We start from the raw sequence: 25,750 nt of genomic DNA on the forward strand, positions 1-25,750 counted from the left end.
TGTCATGCTGGTAAGTCCTTATCACAGGGTCACTGCAGGGTTAACAGCCCCGTTGGTCAGCAGCCAGGGATCATTCTGACCAATCATCCGATCAGCATCTGTATCTGCCAAGGTACTAAATTCTACCTCTGGATTCTGGCAGAGGGATCTCGTGACAGGGTGAAGGCCATTCTGGCCGCAATTCACCCAATTCAGGAAGTGATTTTAAACAGCTGTAAACCAAGGCTTATCTTAATCTGTGTTTTATTGACGCCGGTTGTCAGAGCTGAGGTGTCTGTCTTGTGAGTAGCAGTTATCCATTGTCTTGGTTTTCCATGGTCGTAGACCAGAACTCACAGTCCGTCTGTTCTCTCAACAAGGAGGCCACAAGAGTAAATAGAAATATTAAAGTTTAAATTTTGGACTATTTGAGTAAAGAATTACGTCAGGCTGATGAAAGGAGAACAAAATTTTAAAATCTGTTTTCCCAGAGGACGCAGCAGTGAATCAGTCTGTGGTTGTATGGTCCCAATTTAGCAATCTTCAAAGTGTGATTTTTACAATGTCTACATCTGTTTGGCAAGCTCACGTTGATAAACGTCTGTGATGTGGGATATTGTATCGATAGGTCACTTGACCTATTGTGAGAGAATCATTATTTTAGTTTTGTCCGACTCTCACCACACGGCACAAAGTGGTTTGGTACACCTTCACTTGCAGGAATTGAATGTGAACTCCTGTGAACATACAGAAAATGTTATAGAATAAGTTAATATTGCTGAACAATACGATTTAAAGCATGCCTTGATCCAGATGTAATCTGGACCTCATCAAGCCATTTAAAACATGTTGTGACTATGCTGTTGTTTGCAGAGCAGCTGCTCGTACACTAACGATGTGACCAAAAATTTGTTTCACTGTTGTGGTTTTATTTTGTTGTTTTTTCATAGTGACTGTGTTATATCATCGTATTACAAAATTCCTCTTTTCACTCCATTGCAATTTTAGGGAGAAAAAAAAATCACAGTAAAGAAAAAAAAGAGATTTTAAAAAGCAGATGTGTTTATTGGCTCAAAATAGGAAAGAAAATGAGGTATGGGTCTGGCTTACATGTGTTTTGGGAGGAGTAGCCAGCCCATAATGTAGGTTAATTAGTAAATGTAACGTGATTCATTCTCAGAGTTAGTAGTAACAGCCATGCTGTTGTTTTGAGCTGAGAGTGAACTATATTGCTGAGCAACCTGGATCTCAGCAATTAAGATTATTGTGGAAAAAATGCAATTTTTCTTATTTTCTTGATTATGAGATATTTTTCTCATAAAGGTGCCACATCATTTGTGGTCTGACAGACAACGAATATACCAGCCAAACTGGGAATTACATCACCCTTGAAAGAGTTTACATGTTGAACTCTTGAACACAACACAAGGAGCCAAATCCCAGTCGCTACATTGAAAAATTCAGAGTTCAAATCCAGTTTAAAAATAATTTGAATCGTCCTACACACTGCAGGCTTGCTTGTATCAATTTAAGTCCAGCATTCATCATTGAAGTCAATCAGTGTGTGCTGTGCAGCGCTGTGTGTAGCTGAATGAGTCTATTGCCTGCACATGGCCTTTGTGTGTGTGTGTATGCGTGTTTGTGTGTGTGCCAGTTAATTTGGTCATATGGGAAACAGATCTCCCCTGTGTTCATAATATGTCAGTATGCAAAAACTATGATTGTACAACCGTGATGACAGTAGTGGAAGGTGACAAACCTGATGCCCAACAATAAGATGATTTGTCTCTGTTTCTGGTGTGTGTTCAGTGAGAGCCAGCATTTTTTTTTTGTTTTTTTCCCCTTCCACGTCAGTCTGGTAAATTGTTTGATATATAAATGCTTAATTTCCCTCTGTTTTCCCTAACCCTTCCCTTCCCTCTCCGTCTCTCCTTCCAGGTGTTTGGGTTCCAGGCAGGTTTGACGTGCCAGGACAGCACAGGGGGTTTCCTGCCTCTCATCCCCATCATCCCTTCCTTCAGCACCGCTCTCTATGGAAAGCTGATTCAGATGCCTGCGTACTGGTGAGTTGTTTGTAACACTCCTCTCTGTGCTGTGCATGGGAATTTGAGTGGGTGTGTGGAGGCATGTAGAGTCTTTGTGAACTGAACTGAAATGAAATAATTGGATTGAACCTGCCAGTGAGTTTAATCATAGGTCTGTTTGGTTTGTTTATACAGCTGGATCAAAATAAACAGTAGAAATGCCACTAGCTTGAAAATAGTAAGTATAGTATGTGCAGGCTCGGTACTTGAACTTTTTGTTTCCCCTATACACAGTGATACATTTCCTTGTATTGACTTTGCTGTGATGGATAAAGGGACTTTTACAATTATAATAGATTGAGCGTTAGGGTTAGATAGCATCATTTCTATCAATCATCCAACAATCAAACCCCAAAGTCAAAGAGAGGAAAACATGGATGAAATTATTCTGAAAGGATTAAGGCAGTGTTTTTCAACCTTGGGGTCAAGACCCCAATTCACCTGGAATTCAAATGGGGTCACCTGAAATGTCTCGTAATTGATTAAAAAAAAAAAAAATACTGATTAAACTACTATAAAAAATTATGATTAAAAACACCACACACAATCTTAAACAACTGTATTCTTTACTTTCACTTTCTCGAATATAAATCGAGTTAAAATGAAATGCAAATATCTGAGCTGGCACATCTTGATTTCTGGCGATCACGTGACTGCATACGATCGTGGTGGTCGCCAGAAATTTGTAATGTTAAAATGGGGTCACGAGCCAAAAAAGGTTGGGAACCACTGGATTAAGGTGTGTACTTCCTGTGTGTGTGTGTGTGTGTGTGTGTGTGGTTGCTTCAAAATACATAACTTTATCTATATACATGCCCACTTATTGCATTTTATATAGACGACTGCAACCTCTTGTGGCCGGTGCATCAGTCAAAGTGATAGATGAGCCATTTTCTTCAGCGGTCAGTGGGGGAAACAAAGACGAAGTCATTGGGTAACAACAGCAAGAGTTTCTCAGCTGGTTTGAAACATAAGGAGAGGAAAATAAGACAATGGTGTCTAAGGAGATGAAAAAACATGTTGCTATATCCCTGTCCTTGTACCAGACAGAGGATGAGTCATTGGGGATGTCCCCCAGAGAGGAGAGGAGAGGTTAGGAGTTTAAGACGGGACAAGTCAGCAGTCTGAAGGTGGAACTGTTGAACAAATGGAGAATTTGAAAGTTTAAACAACCAGAGATGAACATAAAATTGATTTATAGGCTTTAAATATTGAAGCTATGGCAATGCAAGAAGGAGGAGGGGAGGGTGGCTACACAAATAAGCAACCATGTGTGGAGATTTCAAACAGCTAATTGTAGACAGAATAGACAAGAGGGGGACAAGAGGAGGGGCAGAATAGATGAGAGAATGGAAGATGAGTAGAGAAAGAGAGATGATGATGATGGGGGGAAAAGTGTAAAAGGACACTTTTGTGGGACTGCAGGGACAGGAGATGGGAATAAAAAGAAAAAAGCTTGGGAAAATGGATAGAGGGGAGGATGGGAGAGGGAGAAAAAAAAAGGAAAACAATTTTAAAGACTGAATGGTCTCACAGGTCTCACAGTAGGTTTTACAGTACGGGTCGTAATCTTATTGTCATAATTGACTTTATAGTGCATTTAAATTGAAACCTATCATGTAGCAGCGTATGTCCTGTCCTCTGTCTGCTTTAGTTTCCACACACTGAAACAACTTTGTTGGCAAAACAAATAATGATTCTGTTGGTCTATGAAATTTAAAGCTGTGTTGAATCCTCTCCACTCGCTTCTTTCATTGTGTGTTTATGTAATCATCTTGTAGACGATCCTTGATGAAAACACACACAAATACAGTGGTGATCTGGCTGCATATAGGAACCGCAAGACCTTCATCCAGTAGAGTAGACATGTGAGTGTGTGTGTGTGTGTGTGTGTGTAGGCAGGACGTGGCTCCCCGTGCTCTCTGCTCCCAATAAGAGACTCCTAGCTGCTCGTTTGATCTCCTCTCTCCCCTGTTTCTGCCCTACCTGCCTCATATATAGCGGGTTCAGATGTCAAAAGGATGTTATTTTTCTTTCTGACAATCACAAGATGTGTCTCCGGAGAGTAATCCAGATCAATGCCCGGCCCGCCCGGCCCCCCTGCCGTGGCTTTTTCTCTCAGCCTCTCAGCCGGTCCTTAAAAAATAACCCCACACACCTCTCACAGAGTCACCTTGACACATTGAGAAAGTGCTGGGTTATTCTTCTGTTGTAAGTAAGTAGAGCCCTTTGATGGGATACAGAATGCACATGTCCAGTAACAGTGTGATTCATCTTGGTGTGATTTGACCAGATGTTTAGACTTTTATGATCGACTTTATGCGATCAAACCGCAAAATACTGTAGGTGAATGTGTCATTATAGTACGTGAGATGATTCTGTTACAGTTCACAGGATAATTTCCAGATAATCTCGTTTTCCTCATAGTTTAAATTTAGCTCCTGCCCCCCTCCAAGGACAGGTTACAACCACTTCTCATATTTTCCAACAGTTGCCTGTTTGTTTCACTGTCAGTCTCTTTCCTGCAGCAGATAAAGGGACTCGTTGTCTTACTATAATGCCGGTTGATGAGTTGTGAACCTGTCATTTTAAAACTTGAAGTGACTCATATTTGACCCCGTCTGTCTTAGCACAAGGTATGGCTGTCTTGCTTTTCTGACCTCTGTGTAACTCCAGTCAAAATCTAATTAACACAAACTGACAGTTTACCCTCGGAAGAATGATGATGAGCAGGTTCGACGGAGAAGCAGAGACAATGGCTTGGATGAATATAAGAGAGACGTATACGTGTGTGTCAACCAGCGATGCTAATCATAAAAAAATATATATATATATTATTTCGTTGCTAAGGTTAGCTTAGTTGTACGACCTTAATTTCAATTGACTCTATTCTGAGTGTAATGGAGCTATGGGATTCCCATGTAGAAGCCACAACACAAGAGTATTATAGATTACGTATGATATACAATCCAGCATGTGTGACAGACAGATAATTAGACAGATAGTTCCTCTCCTAAAGCTGAAAGCCGAGCCTGACAGTGACACACTGGGTCATTGGAGCAGCCAAAAGATGAACTCCACCAGGTGGTAGCATTTAATTTAACTGTGCCGGTGTTTGTTTTGGGCCCGCTTCTTGGTGCTGATGTAACTCCAACAACACCCCAGCTTTCCAAGATGTTCTGTTCCTCGGAGCAGCAAGACACTGAGCAGAGCCCGCCGTTACATGTTTCTGGAGTTCTAAGGAAATATGAAAGAAAGTGGGAAGCCTCGGCGAAAATGCGGGAAAAGAGAGAAGTGAGAGAGAGTGAGTCTGAGGGAAAGAGAGAAAGAGCGGTCTCCAGTTGCTTTGTCAGTCTTCGGTAGTGTTGTTATGTGGATTCCAAGATCAGCTTTTCCATTACCACTGTAAAAGGTAGCCTTAGATTTGTTTCACTCTGGACTCAATTAAAAGGGAATGGTGACTGACAGAAGAGAAGGGCTTGGAGCAGGGAAGTACAGAAGGTGATGTCATATGCACACATTTTGCATCCCTCTCTCTCTCTCTGTCTCACACACACACACACACACACTAAAGATTTCTGTCATTGTGCAGCCGTCTTGTGCTTAAGTGAGCTTTTATGACTGCCAGGTGATCATGGGGTGGATTTGGAGAGGCACTGGGCGTCTGTGAAGACCCAGCACCTCTCTTGATGAGTTGGCCCACAGTGTATACTATAGCTCATGTTTCCTCCAGTCTCACCACAAAGGCTGCCCCCGCTTCTCACAGTGGGCAGCAAAGGGGGCCTTCGCTAGGGGAAAGTACGCTGCTTTGACATCTTCTTCCTGCCAGCCTTGGCCTTTACCGGGCATTTGGTAATGTGTGTGTGTGTGTGTGTGTGTGTGTGTGTGTGTGTGTGAGAGAGAGAAAGAGAGGGAACGTGGATGTGGATGTATCCAGTTAGACTGAAATAAATGCCTTTGTTTCTGCAGGTTTTAAGCAAAATTAGAGTTTAAGAAAGAGTAATTGTTTTAGAACAATAGCAGACTCTGGCCTTGAATAACTTCAAAATAAAGTCAAAGTCAAACCAATATATTGGCAATAGATATCCAGGTTGGAGAAGACTACAGTGACTGGAGCACCAATGTTTCTTAAAAATGCCCTTGTAAGGCCACCTTTCATTTCGCATTGCTCCAATACTAATACTGCCTGAAAGGTTCAGTTGAGTACTGGCGAGTACACAAGTGTACACATAGATTAAATTCACCATTATTTGTTAATAATCGAATGACATGGCAGATTTCCTGGAAATCAGTTCTACTATGATTGTTTCTGTTTCTGGTAAATGGTGTAATAATAGTCTTCTTCTCTTTCTCACCAACCAGTTACCAGCACTCACTGTTATCGCTCAATGAACTACATTTATAGAGAAAAGTCATTGTCGATTATAAGAATTTGATCAAAGTTGAGTTTTTCTGTCTTGTGCATTCAGTAACAAGATTTTTGCTTCCTGGGATAGTTCAACATTTTGGCAAATTGACCCATTGCCATAATCCCTATAGTCTTAGCAGTAGGTTCGTTACCTTTAATTGTCGGTGCAAGCTATTTATAGAACGGTGGAGCAGAGCGGCAAGCTGCTCAGAGCTACGCTACGGAGGCTAATGGGATTTCTTAGTTTCTCTCATCAAACTCATCAAATACACAATCCAACAACTCAGAAACGCTCTGGTGGACAAGTTGTGACCTGCACATTCGCCACGCTATGAGATAATAACGGAACGTTACGAGACAGAGTTGTTTTCGAAGTAAAAGCAGAGACTGCTTGCTGAAAAACTGCTACTGACGGGAACGCGCATCAGCGGTTTTGCATGAATTTACCTCGAAAACAATTATTCCATTATTATCTCATAGTGTGGTGAATGTGCAGGTAACAGCTTGTCCACCAGAGCGTTGTGGAGTTGTTGGATTGTGTATTTGATGAGTTTGATGAGGGAAACAAAGAATTCCCATTAGCCTCTGTAGCGTAGCTCTGAGCAGCTCGCGGCTCTGCTCCGCCGTTCTAAAAATAGCTTGCACCAACAAATAAAGGTAACAAACCTACTCCTAAGACTATAGGGATTATGGCAATGGCAATATGCAAAAATGCTGAACTATCCCTTTAAATATATACATAAGTCTTTGGATTCGCCAACCAGTTATTTTGGTAACCAAAAAGCAAGAAAAAAAAAAAAGAACTTTCCTTCCCAGTGAATTAAAACTGCAGCTGAGATGCATCAGGCCGTACTTATCCTTAATGAAAGGCAATGTATGGGGCCACCAGCTCCACAGGGAATCCACAGAGAGCCTCAATTGGTCTGGCTGTTAAACTGCTATCCCAGATAAAATCAGTGCCTGGCTGCAGAAACGCAGGAGTGAAAGGAGGTGGCGTTAAAGGGAGGGGATGGTAGCGCTGCCTGCAACCGGCATTGATGTCCTCAAAACCAAACCTCACACTCTCACTTTACACACATGGACTCGCACCATATTACATTCGTTATGCAGGGCCACCTGACGACCAAGGCCAAAGCTGGGGCTCACCAACAAACCAGCAGCAGCAGTCCGCCCGGTGTGGCTCGTTGCGTCGCAGGCCATAATTTAGCCCCTGCGCCGGCTTTTATGTGGCGTTTTTAGCAGCCCCTGTTCCACACTCTGCTATTTCTGAGGGGATAATTTCTTAAAGCATGTGGCATTACAGGTGCATGTTATATAGCCACAAAAAGCTGACTTGCCTTGTGAATGTTTCTGAATAGAAAAGAATGTTGGTTTTCCCTTGATATCTAATTATTGGTCTAACTCTATTACATTGTCAATGGTTAGTTCAGCTTTTAGCACCACCTGTAGGATTTTTTTTTATTTTTTATGTGAAGTTTAGAAGTCCATTACCCTGTCTGGACCAGTAGTCTAGACTCCTTGTGATTTATGAATGCTTCTTTAGGCATCTGAGGCATGAGGCTTCTGGTGTGATTGTAATGCCTCATTACTCCTGTTCATAGTTAGTCATAGCAAGCTGCTCCTGGTCTATGTCTCCTCGCCCAGCCAAGAAACAGGAGGACAAATGCTTTCTCTGTCCTTCAGGAGTGAGCCACAGAGATCTCAACGTCAAATTTACCAAATGTACATGAACAGTATTCATTGGTGAGAACATGGACTTGCCGCGGCTCCATTTGTCTACTCGGCCATTTTGGCAGGCAATGTCATCATCGACAAGTTGGACCGGTACAAAGATTTTGGCTGCCGCAAACTGATTTGGGAGTGGCTGTTGTATGGAAAAGTTTCATTTCTGTGCTCTGGGTGTACATTTATATGACACACGACAGATCTTTTGCGAATGATGTCACACTCACCGATTCTGCATCAATTCTTGCGTCCCACAACCAAACTTTTTGATTTGTGTGGATTTTTATAATGAGGTAATCACTTGTGCAACTCCTCGGTGTCTTATCCAATCGGTCTGTGCAGCTGGGGTTAAAGTTTCTGAGAGCCGTTACAGTGAAAGATAATTGAATGACCTTAAATCACCGTGTGGTTGCTGTGGTCATGCTCAACTTTGAGTTGTGGTTCGGAGGCCATAAGAGCAGCAGTATTCATCTTTGTTGAACAAGGCAATCCATGATGTAGGCCATTCACTGTTCTTGAGGGAGCATGGTTGTGTTTACAGAAAGAAGGGGAAAAAAAGTTTTCACATGATTAAACTGAATGGATGTAGACACACTGCAACAAGTAGGATTTATGTATTAACAGGTGTATATTAAAAACCTGGAATGGCATATGATGTAATATTGTTCCACTTTTCCTGTCGAAGTGCAGGAGTGTAAAGGCCTGTGAGCTGCAAGGTGAAACATCATGTTTTATGTGGCACAGTGTTTTGGCCAACTTTGTGGTAAAGATTTTTTTTTTTCGCCTCTACATCTGGTGTCAGACAGTTTTATTTGGTTTTATGGCTTGACAGAGATCAATGGACGTATTGAGGAGCCTCATAATGAGGAAATGGCATCAGCGAATGCAACCCTTGTGCTCTGCGTGATTGACATTTCAGTTTTGTAATGGAGGCCTCCAAGCCCTTTCTTTCAATGTTTTAACTGCTTGGTGCTACAGGAGCCACAGTCACTCTGCTGTACGTATTTGCCTTTATGATTACAACTGTCATTTTGGTAGCTTAAATCAACATGGGGTTTTTTTTTTTACCTCAGCCCCAAAGTGTATATTATAGGGCCGTAATGATTTCAAGAGGCAATATATTTGCAATCCAAGAATATCTTTTGGATTTTAACTATACCGTAAGACGTACTGAGCAGACTGCGCGGGCCAAGTCGAGATAGTTGGATTCACGAGCAGCTGTAGATGTTCTCAGTCGACTGAAAGACTCTATTAATGCCCGAATTAGTCATCTTAGGCACCGAAGCATGAGGGAAGGAAAACAGTGGGAAATAGGGAAGGGTAGATGGATTATCAGCTCTGAGTGGATTATCATCTACTGTGGTGTGCATTCCACTGTCCTCTCCTCCCCACCCGGCCTCGGTGCTGCTCCGTTGCTTCCCAGACTCCAGCCTAATCTATGCAGTTTTCACCGCTTGAGTAAAAATGTGCAGTTTATTAATGACGGTATAGAGGAAACATAATTGCTACTGCAATGAAAAATAAATCAAATCTTTATTTTACCAAGCAGCTTTGGGGAATTAAAAAAAAAAACTCACTCACTGGAGTCTGTGTTCTTTCTGTCAATGACCATACATCTGTGTGAAGGTCAAAGGCCTTGGGAGAATAATACTGAAGAGGACTAATCTGGATAAAAAATAACGGACAGCCGGTGCTTCCGTTGAGGGCCTGCGTTTGTTGTTGTCGGGGACAACGGGGTGTAATGAAAAGCCTTCAGCGAATCCTGAAAGTAAAAAATGTGACATTAGGTCTGTTAGTCTCTGGACAGAGATCTCCTATCTCTGTTTATCCATATAAGGAACCGCATGTTCTCCACAGCTGGACATGTTGGACAGAGGCAGGAAGCTACATGCACACACAGACACACCACTATACGCACACACACACACACACACACACACACACACACATGCACACACACACAGGCCTCTTGATGTGTTTTCCTTTAACGCCTGATGAACCACGTCATTGCCATTTTCTCGCCTTCCAGTCTGCAGCTGTCTGCACAACTTGATTAAAACATTTCTTTTAGTAATCCCTGTGTAATGAAGCCCTCTCCTGAGAATGGATCTGTTTGTGTGTGTGTCTGTGTGTCTGTGTGTGTGTGCGTGTCAAAGTTGTGCACATATGTGTGTGTTTTGCGTCAGGGTTGCTCCAGATGGGAAGAAGACAGGGAAACTGTGTGTGTGTGTGTGTATGTGTGTGTGCGAAGTGTTTCTTTCTGTGAAGAGTTTGAACTGTTCAGGACTGATGACTGAGAAATGCACACATGGAACACCTTTGACCCTGGGGAACCACAAAAGTCTGCGCTGTGGCCACGACTGCAGTCTCTGCCACCCTCTAACTCACTCCCAGCTCCAGCAGCACAGAGACTTTGAGTTTGAGGTTTTGGTTTAGAAAGTGGATGCCATTATAAGGCATTGGGATTGAGTGGTAAAACAGAACCGTAATCACTTAATTGCACCAGCAGAATCACAGGACTAGATTTACATGAGGAAAAATGCAGTGAGCGAGTGCCATGGGACAGAGTATCTTCAGGTAAAAAAATAAAAATGTACTAAAAGAAGGTAAAAGAATGTAACATGAGTCAGATTGTATAAATCGCAGCAGTAAAAGATGGTTGTCAGTTACTCTGATGCTTTTATAGAACAATAAATGCACATTTAAAACTGTCTATTGATTTTCCTAAGCACTGTCACTTGTATGTAATCTCACTGTGAGCGGGGAAAAGTTGAGTAAAATCTGGAAAATCATCTTCATCGCTTCAGATTCTTTCACAGTTCAGTCACATTCAAGAGGCCAGAGCTGAGTTGTAATGATTGCTGCTGCGAGACATTTGCAAACAGCGTTCACTAAATGTTTTATGTCAGAGGCTGAGCAGTGGCTCCACTTAGTACATTTCACATCAAGCCAATGATATAGACCATGTACAGCCATGAAACAAACTGCGAGACATGTAATACATTAGTCACAGGTGCATTTATTTTTCTTCGCCATCATTTTTCAACATCTCGCTCTGTTGTTTTTTAGTTGTGTTTTTCTCTTGCGATGATTTTTTATGGGAGCATTTTTCCTCAACTCAATTGACAATTTGACATCCAGGTGGTAAAATGACAAGTTTCTCCATCCCCCGAGTTAGTGTTCAGTTTTGGAAGTTCTTGCATGATTTATAATGTTCATTTGGAGGCTTTGCGAGACACTGTAGTGAGTCTTTTGTAGTAAGATAAAAGAGGGGATTTGAGAGCAGCCCATAATTCACTCTGGTTATTTTCAAGAGGGGTCGCTGACCTTGGCTTGGAGAGATGGGGAATTGCATCATCTGCACCATAAGGAGGAGAAAAAGGAGTGAAGGTACAAGCTGTCAGTCTTCCCTTCCCTTCCCTCCATTTTCAACATGATTCCCTCCATTGGGGAGACAATAGCAGCAGAGGATTATGTTCGTTTTTCTCAGCTGGAGAATGTTTTTGTTGGTCACTCACACTTGGGTGTGTGACAGTGAATGATTTGTAGAAACTTCAGATAACTTATCACTAGTCTCAAAACAGTGGCTATCTGCTGCATCTATTAGACAAATATGTCAGCCCGTAATGAATTGGTGTTGCTGTGGACTTTGTAAATAGACGCAGATAAGTTAAAGTCAAGAGAAAGTGGCACAATGTGAAGACGGTTAAAATTGATGGACAGTCTTGTTGACTTTTTGTCTCTTCTACTGTCTTGAATAGAGATTTCTTAATGACTGATTTCACTCTTGATTAATCAGGAATTTTAATTTGAACTCTTTATTTTCGGCTGGCTGAGGTAGGAGCGCCAACAGTCTTCTTCCCTTGCAGGTTGACGTCTATTCATTCTGACAGAGCCAACACACAACTTTTTTATTAATTTTCTAGACCCAATTACTGTCCCTGTTATTTTATTTTCTATTATTTTTTATGAGGTGTCTTCTGTCCCACTTTCCACCCTGGAAAGGTGTTGTAAACACCTTGTTTACAACGTCCCGGCATTAGCTCAGGGAGAGGAGGGGGTTGTGCAGCTCCTGCTGGCAACGTGTGACAACACTAGTGCTTGGATGAACCAGTAGCTGTATATCCATAAAATATTGATAATACTTTAATATTAGGTAGCAGTGTTTTATAGTTTTATAGGCTAATCACACACAATCATGCCTTGGCTTGAACTTAGTGTACATCATGTTCTTGAGCACTTTCGTATGTATTCTGTGTTGTAAGAATACATACATACTGTACCTTTTATCTTTTTGTTCCTCTCTTACCCTCTGTGGTCACATATACAGTATTTTTTTTATTGCAGCTGAATCTCCAATAAACCTATTCTCATTTCTATGTTTTTTTCTGTTTTGGAACAAACACCGTTTTATTTCCAAATAGCCATGACCAGTGGGTAAGATCAGTTAATGGTTTAATCATTATTTTCATGACTAAGTCACATGGCATTCAGCTGACCAGTGGTGTAACTGGATCACCCAGCTCAGTCACTCAGTGAGTCAGTCAGTCATGGACATTCACATTAGTCGGCCTGGCTCTGCTCTGTAGCTCCAGCCAGAAAGAATTTGCTGACCACATCTGGACCTGCAGTTTAGGTGATCCACTTTGCTTAACGCTTTCTCTCTCCTTAATGTTCTCTGTCAGAAAATCTGCATTAGTGCCAACACATAGATGTCCACATAATGCTGGACCTCTACATGTATGTAACTTAATTGCAAAAACACTTGAGACACTCAATAGCGCTGCTCCTCTTGAGTTTTTACAGGAGCTTTTCCAAACGGCTTCTTTTATTGAGACTCCCCATGTGAGGTATTATTTTACCTGGAGAATAACATATGACCCGAACATTTGCAGTCTCTCTATTCTTCTCTTGCCTCTGCTTGTTAGTTGTAAATAGTATAGACCACAGTCTTCTCAGGCTTTTTTAGCATCGGCAGCTATAGTTTTGTAATTGTTTCACTTGCAGGTTGTTAGATCAGCAGACGCCTTGTCAGCTCTGGCCTCATTACTGCTGTTGATCGTGCTCTGGCTGACCAACCTGCTGTTACTGGTTTGTTCACCCGCGTACAGGTGTGTATACATGTGTGATTGTGTGACAGGAATGTGTCGGTATGCAAGTATACTATGTGCATATTTGGAAACAAAAAAATGTATTTGCGTCTGTACAGGTATGTACATTTTGTTTTATGTGTGAATATGTCTTTGTTTTTTTTTGTGTGTGTGTGTGTGTGTGTGTGTGTGTGTGTGTGTGTGTGTGGCCTCTGTAAGGCAGCAATCACAGCTGTTTAGCTGGAGCCCCAGCTGTATTTCTCTATATATAGTCGTGACCACAGTCAGACCAGACCGAGGAGCTGATTAGCCTGGGAACCAATGGCCCAAATGGATATGAGCTATAATGATGTGAAAGGGGTTTGGTGCTGATATTGGAGCGGGGGGCTGTTTAAGTGGAAGGTTACACTTCAGGAGTGATACCTTATATTCGTAATGGTTTAACATATCAGTAAATGGCTCTACTGTAATCCATGTTTGGCAGTTGCACAAATTATTTTGTGTGGGCTCTACTCACTTGTAGATTTCACTAATTCATTTTAATCACAAAAAAAATAATTTGCAGCCCCTGCTTTATGTTCACATTTGAGCATGTATACTGAGGAAGCAGACTAGGCAAAGAGCACCACAGCTGGTGTGGCGCTCAGGACTCTGACTCATGCCCTCTGCACAACACTATACCCTGTTTTGCCTGATTTTGACAGGGGGACACTGGACAGACTGGACTGTGCCAGCCTGTCAGCCAGTTCACCTAGCCAAGCAGTCAGCAGGTCCGCCAACTGGCCTGTCCTAGCCTCGGTCTACTTCTTCGTCACTCAGTCACGGCACCAACAGGGGACAGGTCAGGAAATGAGGCCTAATGTTGTTGAAATACACCAGAGGAAAGCATATTTCATCCGCTGAAATTGAAACACCTAATTTTTCATAACTCTTGACTAATTTTGATTTCCTTCTAACATATTCCTGGTGGCCTCTGTGTTTTAATAAAAAAAAGTTATTGACTTTAAAGGACTACTGTGAGGTCACAGACAGCCTATTCAACGAGGCACCGGAGTTCAAGCCAAGGACCTGATTTCTTAAATTATGCGTCAGGATCCAAAATGAATCGTGGGCCCAAATCTGGTGGGTCTCCACTTTATAAGAGTAGAAGTATGCTTTAATGAGTTTTGCTCCCCAGGCTACAGACTCCGTTTTTTTTTTCTAATATGGAATCTGTGCTAAAGCAGTAAATTGTATTTTCTTAGTTGCATGCATATGTTTTCCAGGATCGAAGATACAGTATGTTATAGTGTTTGTATTTGTTGCTGCTGTGGATGCAACAGGTATTAACGCTGCTATTTTTCCTTTTGGACGCTTTATTCCCTTCAAAGCACTGCTGGTAACTGAGAAAGAGCTGCGTGCCAGAAAGATGTTTACCATGTTGCAGTAAGAAAACACTGACTGTGCCATATACTTAATGAAATCCGATGAGTGTCTGGCCCTCCTCACATCCAGCATTCCCAAAACACCCTAATGAGAGTCTCTGTTTCTCATTTAGCTCCAGGATCCAAGTTGCTGTTTGCAAAGAACTGGGCATAATATAATAAAAACAGGTGCATAATTAAAGTTTTAGACGACCGCATGCACGTGACAGCTCCCCTGAAACGCTATAAACACTCGAATAAGCCAACAAACTTTCATCCCTTGCCAGTCCTCCCATTGAAGTGGCTTTGCAGGCACATTTGCTCCGCATGTGGGGACATTGTTTTTGCTGGGTCCCCTTCACTTTCTTCTGTTCAGCAGTGATATCTAGCTAAGTGTACACACACGCAGACACGTTGAGAGTGTGTGTGTGCAGGCATTTGAACACACACACACACACACACACAAAAAACGCACATGAAAAACAGTTTGATTGATGTCTTGCTGTATAGCATGCAACAGTAGTAATTTTAATAGGCGAGAAGCATGACATTGCATGGTTCACCATGGTGCCAAATCCACCACATGTTGCCAGGGAATTCAAAATGTGTGCTATCAAGGTAAACTCATTGACCCTGTCAGGTTTGGAGTTTCTTTCTCTTTCTTTCTCTCTCTCTCTTTGTTTTTCCTGTAGCCTCACATCTCTCTTTATCAAACTCTCTCTCGCCTTCTGTCTCATACGAGTTCCCCCTGGAGAACGCAGGCGGTTAGGAACTCTGGACCTGCCTGTGAGCAGCTAACAGCTCATGTCACCCTACCGAACCACCCAGGAGCAGAAGAAAGGGAAAGATAAAGAGACACGCAGAGGAGAGCGAGAGCGAGAGGGAAGCAGAGGAGTTAAACGATTGCAGAGCTGCTGAGCAGAGGGAAAGACCCCGTGACATATCCCACACTCTGAACTGGGACCAGACCAAAATGGATGTGTGATTAAATGAACTGTGATGCTCGTTCCTGACACGCTGCAGCCATCCCAGGAATTAGTCACGGTTCTATTTTCATCGAAAGTACCACTCACAAGGAAGGCAGTCCCTCTTTGCTTCCATTACAGTATGTAGTGAGGAGAACATATGTCTCCCTCCTCCAAAAAAAGTACTGTCAATCTCTCAGCAGAGCAGTGGAGGAGGGGGGACGGGGGGGAGAGAGGGGGGGGTGAGACACAGAGGTGGAACCAAACAGACTTGTTTTGCAGTGTTTAGTTCAGGCTCCTGGGTGTTTTTCCTGGGGACGCAGAGGGAGCGAGAGATGTGAAGAATAGAGATCAGTAGTCATAGCAATGACAAGTGCTCCATCACACTCAACACTGTGTCTAATGCCATGCCTCCGCTGGTGTGTGTGTGTGTGTGTGTCGGCCGGGGAATCCCTCCCTCCGCTGTTGCTGATGTCATGCATGGGATCTGAAGAAGTGAGGATCCATGACTTCACAGACTGGACAGGAAAAAAAGAAAAAAAAAAAAGAAAGGAGCTCTGAGACCTGATGCAGGGATTTGAAGGGGCAGCGAATGTGTGTCAAGATGTTTGTCCGTGTGGTATCAGAGACGTGAGGGAAGTGTGTCTGAATATGTTTCAAAAGAAACGAGGAATTAAGGAGCAAATGAAAAAAACAAAAAAAAACGTGTATATGTATTGTGTGTGTGTGTGTCAGATGATAGATGAGAGCATGGTCCACTGAGGTTCTGATGGACAGGGGCCTGGAGGACTCACATCTGACTGTGGTGTTACCTCATCCCCCTCAACGCTCAACTCATCAGCTTGTCACACACACACACACACACACACACACACACACACTTGCACAAACTCTCCCTCCACACTCTTGGAGACAGATGAAATGTCAAATGCGTAGAGATTCTTTTCGGGGTCAGGTTTCTGGGCTGTACATATCTTCACATAAATCATCATCACAGTTTGGACGGAGGGGAGAGAAGGGTCGGTGGCAAAGAGGCAAACTAGGCCTACCTGCCAAGTAACTAAGGAAAGCTTGGCTTGCACTTGGTACTTCTTCAATTTGCTGTTGGAATGTAGTTCTACCGATTTGGCCGTTCGTGCTATCGATGAGCTGTTTTATATTGCGATGTGATATTGATGGATTCGTGGAAGTTGTGAACCATTTGTTTCCACCAGTGTCTGTTTCATTTGGTCTATGTTAGCAACTCTCCGTTCTTTCATTTGTTATTGTCACTCCATCGTGACTCTGTGTCTCTGTGCACAGCACTTCATCTAACCACTTATTCCTCCTAACTTCTTCTTCTTCTCCTCTTGTCCCCCTTTTTTGTTTTTTGCAGGAGCAAGAGGTCATCAGTCCCCACCACAGAGTGTATTTTTGAGCTTCCCCATTTCACCGTGCAGGCCACCAGGGCACAGACTCTTCTGCTTCAAGCAATCTGTCAGAGTTGGACCCACAGCATGACCAATGGAGCCCCACTGACACTCAGCGAAAGCCTGCTCAATGAGGTGTACAAAGCTCCAGGTAAATAACTTATGTATATAAACCATGTGAACTGAGCTTCTCTGTTCTTCCACAGGAGGTCCTGTAGTCGATTAAAATCTCATTCCCATCACAAATCTCATCCCCACATCTCCGCAACGTTGAAATACACCTGTACTGTGAGCTGTCCATTAGTCATTGCAACACCTGAGATGGACATTAAAACCAGGTCTGCACAGCTGGTTATTTTTCCAGGGCATGTGTTTGTTATTGCTTCGCATTGCAACAGGCTCTTGGTTTTTTTTTTTTTTTCAGTTGTTTTCATAATGCAGTTGTTATTGGAGAGCAGCAATTATAATTCTTAAATGGCAACTTAGTCACTTGGCAAAATAAGAACATACCCACACACATGATTTATGTGTCCCCCAACAGCTCGTTCTGCACTTCAACCATGAGTTGTCAAAGAACAGAGACCAAACTACATCGCTTTACTCATCTGGTCTCTTTTAAGCTGTTGCATTAGATGTTAATGTTTTTATTATTGTAGCTGATTTGTTGAACTCTAGTAAAGTATATTTGTTGCCTTTCATTTATTTACTTGTATATGGAATATAAAGATTGTTTTTTTAGTACCAGTAAAGTGTCAAGAGAGATATATGGACTTGGCTGGAGCCAGCGTTATTTGATCCTCTTGTGAAAATCTTTGTAGTTATGATTCAGGACTCAGCACATTGTGCATCATTTACCCACAACAAGTCAACCTGATAGCAGCTGCCCAATTTGCCCATAGCTCTGTGACCCTATACCGGTGCTACACCTCCAAAACTCACATGTTCATGTGGGATATTTTGGCATAAAGCTCAACTTGTCTTGTGCCTGGTGTGGGGTACTGGTCCTGCAGCCTAGGGCAAATTAACTCTGAAACGGTTTTACGCTTCATGTCGCCCAGGATGCCTTAATGGTCAAATAATAAATTTTGCCCCTTGTTAAAGAAAAGGAGGGGAGCCTGAATTCAATAAAACAGTAGCGTTTCTCATGACGGTAGCATCTGGACAGTCCTCTGGAGGGCCAGGGATTTTCCAACTCATTAGGATCACGTTGTTTGGTATGCCGTCAACATTCTCCCTCGGCCAAGCCAGCCAAGCTACCTTTTTCACCGTTGTGTAGCCGCCAAAATTTATGAAACTGGTCTCCCGTGGAGTGAAGTCAAATATTCCTCTCCCCTCACTCTGCCTTTCTCTTGGAATGGGGCTTGACTAGCAACATAGAGAAACATTTGCACATCTGGTTCATGTGCTGGCAGGTTAGAAAAAGAGCAGTGGGGGAAAGAGTTCGAGCTTAGGAGGCAGGCGAGTGAAGGGGAATAGGTGATGTGTTGTGCAAGTATATGTTGGGGGAAAAACACAGCAATGATTCCTATGATATAACCAAATAGATCTGCTTTTGAAATTGTGACACTCTTAGGCCCCGAGGAAGATCTTAGCTGTCCCACTCCCTAGTCTCAGTCCTCGGTGTGTGACAGCGTAATTGTGGAGGAGAACTGGAAAAAGAGGAGAAAGGAGTTCACTTGGCAGTGTTGCTTATTGTGAACTGTTGTGGACGATGTTTGCTGCAGAGCATCTGCCTCACACCCAGTGCAACCTAGCATCATAGTTTTGGTTCCTGTGGTAACTGTGGTTGTGTCCACACCGTGACGTCATACAGAGCTCACTACCTGTACTCTCTCCCTCTCTCCCTCCTTCTCACTCCTCTGCTTCACTCTCATTTGTTTCCTCACCCAAGACAAACCTGGTGTGATTTCTACAAAGGCCTCTCGTCATCATTAGTCCTGGTGAATCCTGTGTCAAATACAAACTGCATTATAAAACTGCTGACACTGGGTTGCTCACTTCTTGTGGTAAAAGTGTTTGCAGTCTTCGCAGTGGCTGCATTTGTGCTTAGTGTGACTTGTGAGCTGGCTGGGTTTGTGGTAGAGGCGGTAGGTCTTTTTTTTTTTTTTCAGATCTGCATCCAGATTTAAGTTCTGTGCTCGTTCTGGTGTCACAAGCCAGCGGGCATCGAGCCATCGGCCGGGACAGAGCTGACATAACGCTCACACACGCTGAACAGGCAAACAAAAGCTGTTTGCTTTGAACATGTGCTTTTTTCATTCCTCAAGGAATTCCTCCTCCGTTATTTCCTTTTTGATGTTATGGGGCTTTTCAATAGTGGAAGGTGTTTCATATTGAGGTCTAGCTGATAACACAGATGGTAAGTGTCCTTCGCGGGGGAGCCATTTTGGGTCTGAGATTTTATTCCCTGTCCAGAGGAAATTCCATAATTCAGCAAAGAGGGGGGGGTTAAGAAAACAAAAACTTCAGTTTTAATCTCACAGTACTGACAGACTGTAAAATGTTCTTGAAAATAATTGGTGGACTCAGATTAAAGCAACAGTCAGAGACCCTAAATCATCGCAGCTGACTGGAACGCAGCCGCTAGGATTTGTAAAACTTCAAGTTTGTGCTGCTCACTGGCAGCTGCAGCACGAAGCCGGCGAGCAGCGTGATGCAGTATAGCCCCGCGCTTCGGTCGGCGAGCCCAGAGACGAATGAGTGAAATCAGAAAACAAACCGTAAAATTGTATTTTCCTTGAGAATCAGATGTTGTCAGTCACTGCCGCTGTGGCTCCACAGCCTGGTTTGTACAAAACGTCTGTGTGGTGTTGTAGGAACGACGTCACCACGGTTTTGTTGTTATCTGCGGTGAAACGTTATTCCAGCGTTTTCCTTATACATCGCACACAGTGAAGCTCACACTAGTTGTTGTATTTTACTGGTGAGCTCCGCAGAAAACAGCCTGTCATCTTTTATGTGTCTGGTTGTCTGGTCAGAAAGGAGTGGTGATCCACAGGGAGATGTGTGTGTGTGTGTGTGTGTGTGTGCGTTTGTGTACGCATTAGTGCACACACTCTTACAGTATGTGCCCCCCCATCCTCCCAAGTTTAACCAGTGTCAGCTGCCCAGTGGAGGTAACAACAACTCTGTGCCTTTTCTGCAGCTCTGCCCTGCTGTGTAAAGTATTTACATTCTTTGACTTGACAAAAATCCTCTCTTTTGTTTTTGCTGCTTGGATTTTACTGTTGTCTTTTCTTTCCATCTTTTCTGTGCAAGTCCTTGCTGCCAACTTGATTTCTCTCCCTGTCTCTTCTTTTTTTCCATCTGTCACTCTTCTCTCGTCTTGAATTCATTGTCTCATATGTTCCTCTAATCCTCTTTTTTCTTTTTTCTTTTCTCTTTCCCTCCTCGTCTCATGTGATTGTCAGTGGCCTGCCAATGTTATATGTTTTCTTTATTTATACTTCCAGTCTTCATGGTTTGCAACAGGAGCCATAGTAGTAGCAGAAGCATCAAAAGCAGTGTGGAGGAGCCAGTAATTCCTGCCTACCACTGCTGGCAGCATGCTGACCACAGCGATGTCCAATGGAGCCTGTGTACATTTGTCAGCGTACAGTATGTTGTGCATTAGATGATACTGAGTGTGTGTCTACTTTTGGCTCAGTAAACGTGTAATCTCCACGCACCAGTCATTTTTTGCCAGTGCATTTTATCAACACATAGTCAGTGGCTTTATCTATCTACTGTTGCTGCTGCTGCTGCTGCTGCTGCTGCTGCCTTTGTTTGATTTCTGTGACACATTACATCATCCTAGAGACTTGGAGAAAGCACAGCAATCTTAAAAACATACAAAACCAAAACATTAAACATTACACAAACACATAAAAGAGAAATGTGTTAGTTTGAATGAGTGTTTGGCCCACAGTTATCAAAGTGTTTCATATTTTAATAGTTAGTTACCACCTACAGTTTTATCTCACTCAGTGTTTAAACAAATGTTGACAATTACATTTAAACATCATCATGGATCCTATAGCGACTGATGTAGTCTGCATGTTGCCATGAGGAGACAGAATCTGTGTGGTTTATTATTATATTCGTCATGTATGTCCCTGCTGATGATAGCTTTATTGGATTTTGATTCATGCACTTACAGTACGTCCCCGGTGGACATACTAAGTCTTTCAGTTTCAACACATGTGTTTATAGGTTAGTGACGATTCACAGAGTGCACCTCAACCCGCAGATGGTACAGCTCTGGCTAAGGTACAAGTGATCATCCCCCTGCCATGCACTGTGCATATGTGGTAGTTACAATGCCTTTTTGCATGTGCGTTATTATACTGTTGTGCTTTTTGTGTTTCCACTCGTCTCGCTTATTAAACGGATATTAGAAGTGTGTTTGTTGGTTGTGTCCTTGCATCCGTGACAGGGCACAGTAAAGCCCTTGATGCTCTGGGCCTCGATGCTTCAGTCTTGTAGCAACTCTTCATTATAAAAGATGGATGATGTTGCTTATGCGTCCTCTTTTAAACACAGCCAGAGTTTGAAATGCTTCATAACTTCAGTTTTTTTCCACCCTGTTTGTGTAATCTGCCTGGAAGTGAGTTGAAGCTGAGCGCTATTTGACTTGTTGACTTGTTACGGCCACTGATATCCACCACATGGTCTACACATCAAACTGAAATGACATTGAAGAAAATCAATTTGCCATTTGCCTTGTTGTACCAAAACAAGAATTTCCCCTCTGGGGATCAGTAAAGTAATTCTGATTCTGATTCTGATATCAGATAAAGTGACAGACAGCTGTATTAAACATTATCAAATCAATCATTTTCCCCTTTTTTCCCCTTCAATCTGGGCCAGGCTCACTTGTTTATACATCTTAGTGTGTTTGTTTTGTATATTAACCTTGAGCAGTAATCTATCTCCCTGAATGAACTATTATGGGACCGGTGCAGGATGTTCAACCCACCTAAAGGAAGTTGAGCAGAAACTAAGACTATACTCACTTTCTGTGATTCTGTTAAGTTTGTTGGTCGTTGCATCTGGCTCTCCTTTTTTTTCGGTTTCATTTTTGAAAATACTAAAGGTAATTTAAATCAGCATAATGTTGGCATTTCCACCAGTAATGGATTCGGCCTTAATGCAGCTACCACAGCTGGTTTCCTGGCCACAGAGCTCTGTGGTGGTCTGGACCATGATGGAGGGGGGAGGAGGGGCAGTCAGGCAGAAGTTGGTTGGTGGTGGTCACCAGACGTGCTCTAGATGATTGCTCGGTGATATACGAGCTGTGACATAACTTAAGCATGACAGATATTGGAGGTGGAGGGGGGGAGAACAGAGTAAGAGGAAGAGAGAGAGTAAATGATATAATGAGAAGAATGAAAAATGAAAGACAAAAGGAAAAGTAAAAGGCAGAGGGAAGGGTGGTGGAAAGAAGGAAATAAAGAGATCTCGGTGCCCAGAAACACAACCAACTATCGGTTCTATTAAACCCAGCTTTTTGCACCTAATTGAGTGTCAGGTTATGCACGCACACAGATGTGTATGTGCACAGATGCATGCGTGCCCACCTCCCAAATCCTATAGGTACTCCTGAACTCACAGCATACGATCCCATTTAAGGTAAATGACGACGGGAATGTTTGGATACAGTGTGAGCCTTATGCTCTCATTGCGTAGCCACTAGAAGCATGTTGATAATAATAGCACAGGACTTATGCTCTCACTCATAACAGTATCATTATTAAAACAAGTCTTTTGTTTTTACAAGTTCTCCCAACACATAGAAGTGGTGGTGGTGGTGGTGGTGGAGTGAGTGGTCAGGAGAGGAATAAAGAAAAGAGTGGAAAACAGACCCAAGACTATTCAAGGTTACGTCAGGGAGCCTTATTTATCCTTTTCTTCACACTGATATTTCCCATTGCTTGGAAACAAGTGCAGTCTCTTTAGAAAGGCCGTGTCAACAACAGTTTTTACGCATTTTTGCACTGCATGAAAAAGGCTGCTGCTGTCATGGCCAGCAGTTCACATCCCTGTGATCTAACTGCCTTCAGGAGCATGGGTCTGACGCAAATCCCCCTGTGACGCTGTGGCATAGTATAAGTGTCGGTAATAGCTCTGTGTTATTGGAGGGGAAAAAAAGTGTTCATTTTCATATCATTCTGTCACCTCAATAAGTTGATCCCTAGTTCGCGGTGCATTTAATGTTGTCTGGTCCCAGAATATGCCCAGTCTATCTTGTTCTCTCCTCTGTGGTGTGTTGCTGTTGTTGGTAACACAGTCCTTGGCTGTGACACTCCGCAGCTTAGTTTTCCAATGTTTTCCTGTGCAGATTTTGGCTGACATGGCCTTCTTACTCATAACCTTAATGTTTCCCAACTATTAATCAAGACATGCCAGAGGAACGTGCAGGTTTGCCCCCTGTCATATACTAACGGGGCCCATACACTTAGCCCGTTTTCATTGTGGAACAATGAAAGTGAAAGACGGAAGAACGATCCTTTCTTTTTTTTGTTTTTTTTTCTTGGTCTGTGGTTGTCACAAATGTCAGTAAAGAGATGGGAAGCTTAATGAAAACCCTGAGATGTCTGTTTCAGCGTGGCCTGGCCCCTCACTAAAGTATCCATACTTCTTTGAAGAGGTAACTTATTGGTTTGAGAGACATTTTTGCCTGTCTAGTTGTCTGCTTCATGGATTGACATCAGAGCAGGAAGAAAGCAGGAGGGGAAGGAAAGAAAGCAGGCTTTTCTTTTTTTTCTCATCCATAGGCAACCTTATTTCTAACATTAAAAACACGTTGTGTCAGCATCAGAGAACTGATAAATAAATCTTGGATGGAACTTGAGACGGTTCTTGTCAATGAAAACTTCAATGAGCTACAGACGGCCCTCACCCCACTCCTGGCAGATTGTGATGATGTTTTAAGTCAATCCAGACTCAGACCTTCCTCTTTTCTTTTGTCTTCCTTAAGCTCTCTGCTCTTTCTCTGTCGCTCATTTCAGCTCAGAGCTGCTGAGTGAAGCCAGCAGAGTCAGTCAGAGACGCAAAGGAAAAAAAACAAAAAAAAAAGCACAGTTTGTTGTGCTCTCCCACAATTAGATATTGGATTACATGAGTATTTATATATTTAATGGGATGAGAGAAACATGAAGTGCTTGAGGTCTGCTCCTTCATCAAACATCTCAAGTCAGCTTTCACCAAACAACCACTTTGCACATGTACTTACTGACACATAAAACACACACACACACACATCTCCTCCCATGGTTGGTGACTTCAAACACTCATCAGGGGACATCGGGCTTGTCGTTTCTCACCACGATTCTCCATCTATCATTCTCCTTTTCCTCACACTGTCCACTGGCTTCTGGTGAAAGATGATATTTTAAAATCGAGTGTGCAACTGAGAGTGTGCCAAGGATTTTCTCTCCCCTGTAGCCCACTTCTCTGTCATGGGAAATAAGATGTGATTGCAGGCATGTTGCAGATCACGGATGATCCCCCGTACAGGATCTGGAAGCCCTGACTTTCATGTCCAACCTTTTTTTGTTTTTGCGCACTGATACGAATCATTGATGTTTTCTCAGAAGCATCTTTCCACTTACCACCAAATCTAATATACCACTGGCACCACATACCATAGCACTTAAACTGATAGTTGATCTCAAAGATCTATCGTGCTTTTAAGGAACCTGGCAGGTGATTTGTATTTTAGTGAGCATGAGCAGCCATGAACACAGTGAAGTTTCTTGTTAATTTAAGCTTTTGCAACCTGAAATATGATATAAAAAAGCATACAGCCATGGTGGTAAACACTTGTAGACTCCTACAATGTGCTTTTGTCGACAGATAATTCATCAAACAAACCAAATAAGAAAAGTTAAGGCATGCAGAGAGCAGTTATAGCAAGGTATTTATTATCATATTGTTGATTGTAGTGCATTTACAGATACACTGCACTAGTCTTCACCTAAATAAACCACTAAAATTGCTGTTGCAGTCTCAGGAAAGCATCAGGAGCATCAAACATTAAAGGTGTTCAAAGTGGTGTCGGTAAGTCATAAAATAGTTGTGCACACAAAGTAAAGAAGCACAGCGCGGAGACATGAAACAAAAAGCATTGTAGGGTGAAATGGGCTCTGGAGCAGACTGCTGCTCTGAATGTTACTAAACCCTGAATCAATGACAGCCCCAAATAAATCTGTTTGTGTTTATGTCATCTGGTAGTGTCTGCAGAGCTGGCTTCCTGCTGCGAGCCAACCGTCCCATCGAAGCTCTAGTGACTAGTGCCAACTGAGCACATAGCTCCGTGTCACAAGTCCATAAATTTTCACTGTAACTCCCACTGAAGTGCCTCAGCAGCACCAAAACCCCAGTCACGTCTTGGCTACCACCACACACACACACACACACACACACACACACACAGAGACACACACACACACACACACACTCTGAGCTGAGACATAAATATTGATCTCAGCGGATTATTGATAAACAAGAACGCTCTGCTCTGCCTCTCTCTGTTTTTTCTTTAATGCTCTTCCATGAGTCAAGTGGAGAGAGAGAGGGGAAGAAAGCCTGAGAAAGAGAACAAGCGTGAGTTTTTAGAGACGCTGCAGAGATCTTGAGTCAGAGAAAGAAAGAGAGAAAGAGAGAAAGAGAGAGAGAGCAGTAATCCAGAGTAACATTTCAGTGAT

The 25,750-nt window shown here is 42.7% G+C and overlaps 2 protein-coding genes across 4 annotated transcripts in view; one reads left to right on the plus strand and one right to left on the minus strand.

Moving 5' to 3' along the window:
- atp6v1c1a (ATPase H+ transporting V1 subunit C1a) overlaps positions 1-25,750 on the minus strand; it is a 423,473-nt gene that overhangs the window by 347,839 nt on the left and 49,884 nt on the right. The gene's annotated exons all lie outside the window — the stretch shown is intronic.
- Positions 1-25,750, plus strand: part of vps13b (vacuolar protein sorting 13 homolog B) — a 349,921-nt gene that overhangs the window by 58,388 nt on the left and 265,783 nt on the right. For all 3 annotated transcript variants that reach the window (XM_085802924.1, XM_085802922.1, XM_085802923.1), the window contains exons 16-17: positions 1,918-2,042; positions 17,030-17,214. In XM_085802924.1, the coding sequence (XP_085659050.1) occupies positions 1,918-2,042; positions 17,030-17,214 (310 nt within the window). The remainder of the gene's footprint in view (positions 1-1,917; positions 2,043-17,029; positions 17,215-25,750) is intronic.

This window comes from Trachurus japonicus, chromosome 16, assembly GCF_045865225.1.
Source record: "Trachurus japonicus isolate A0001 chromosome 16, Traja_1.0".
NCBI classification, from domain to species: domain Eukaryota; kingdom Metazoa; phylum Chordata; class Actinopteri; order Carangiformes; family Carangidae; genus Trachurus; species Trachurus japonicus.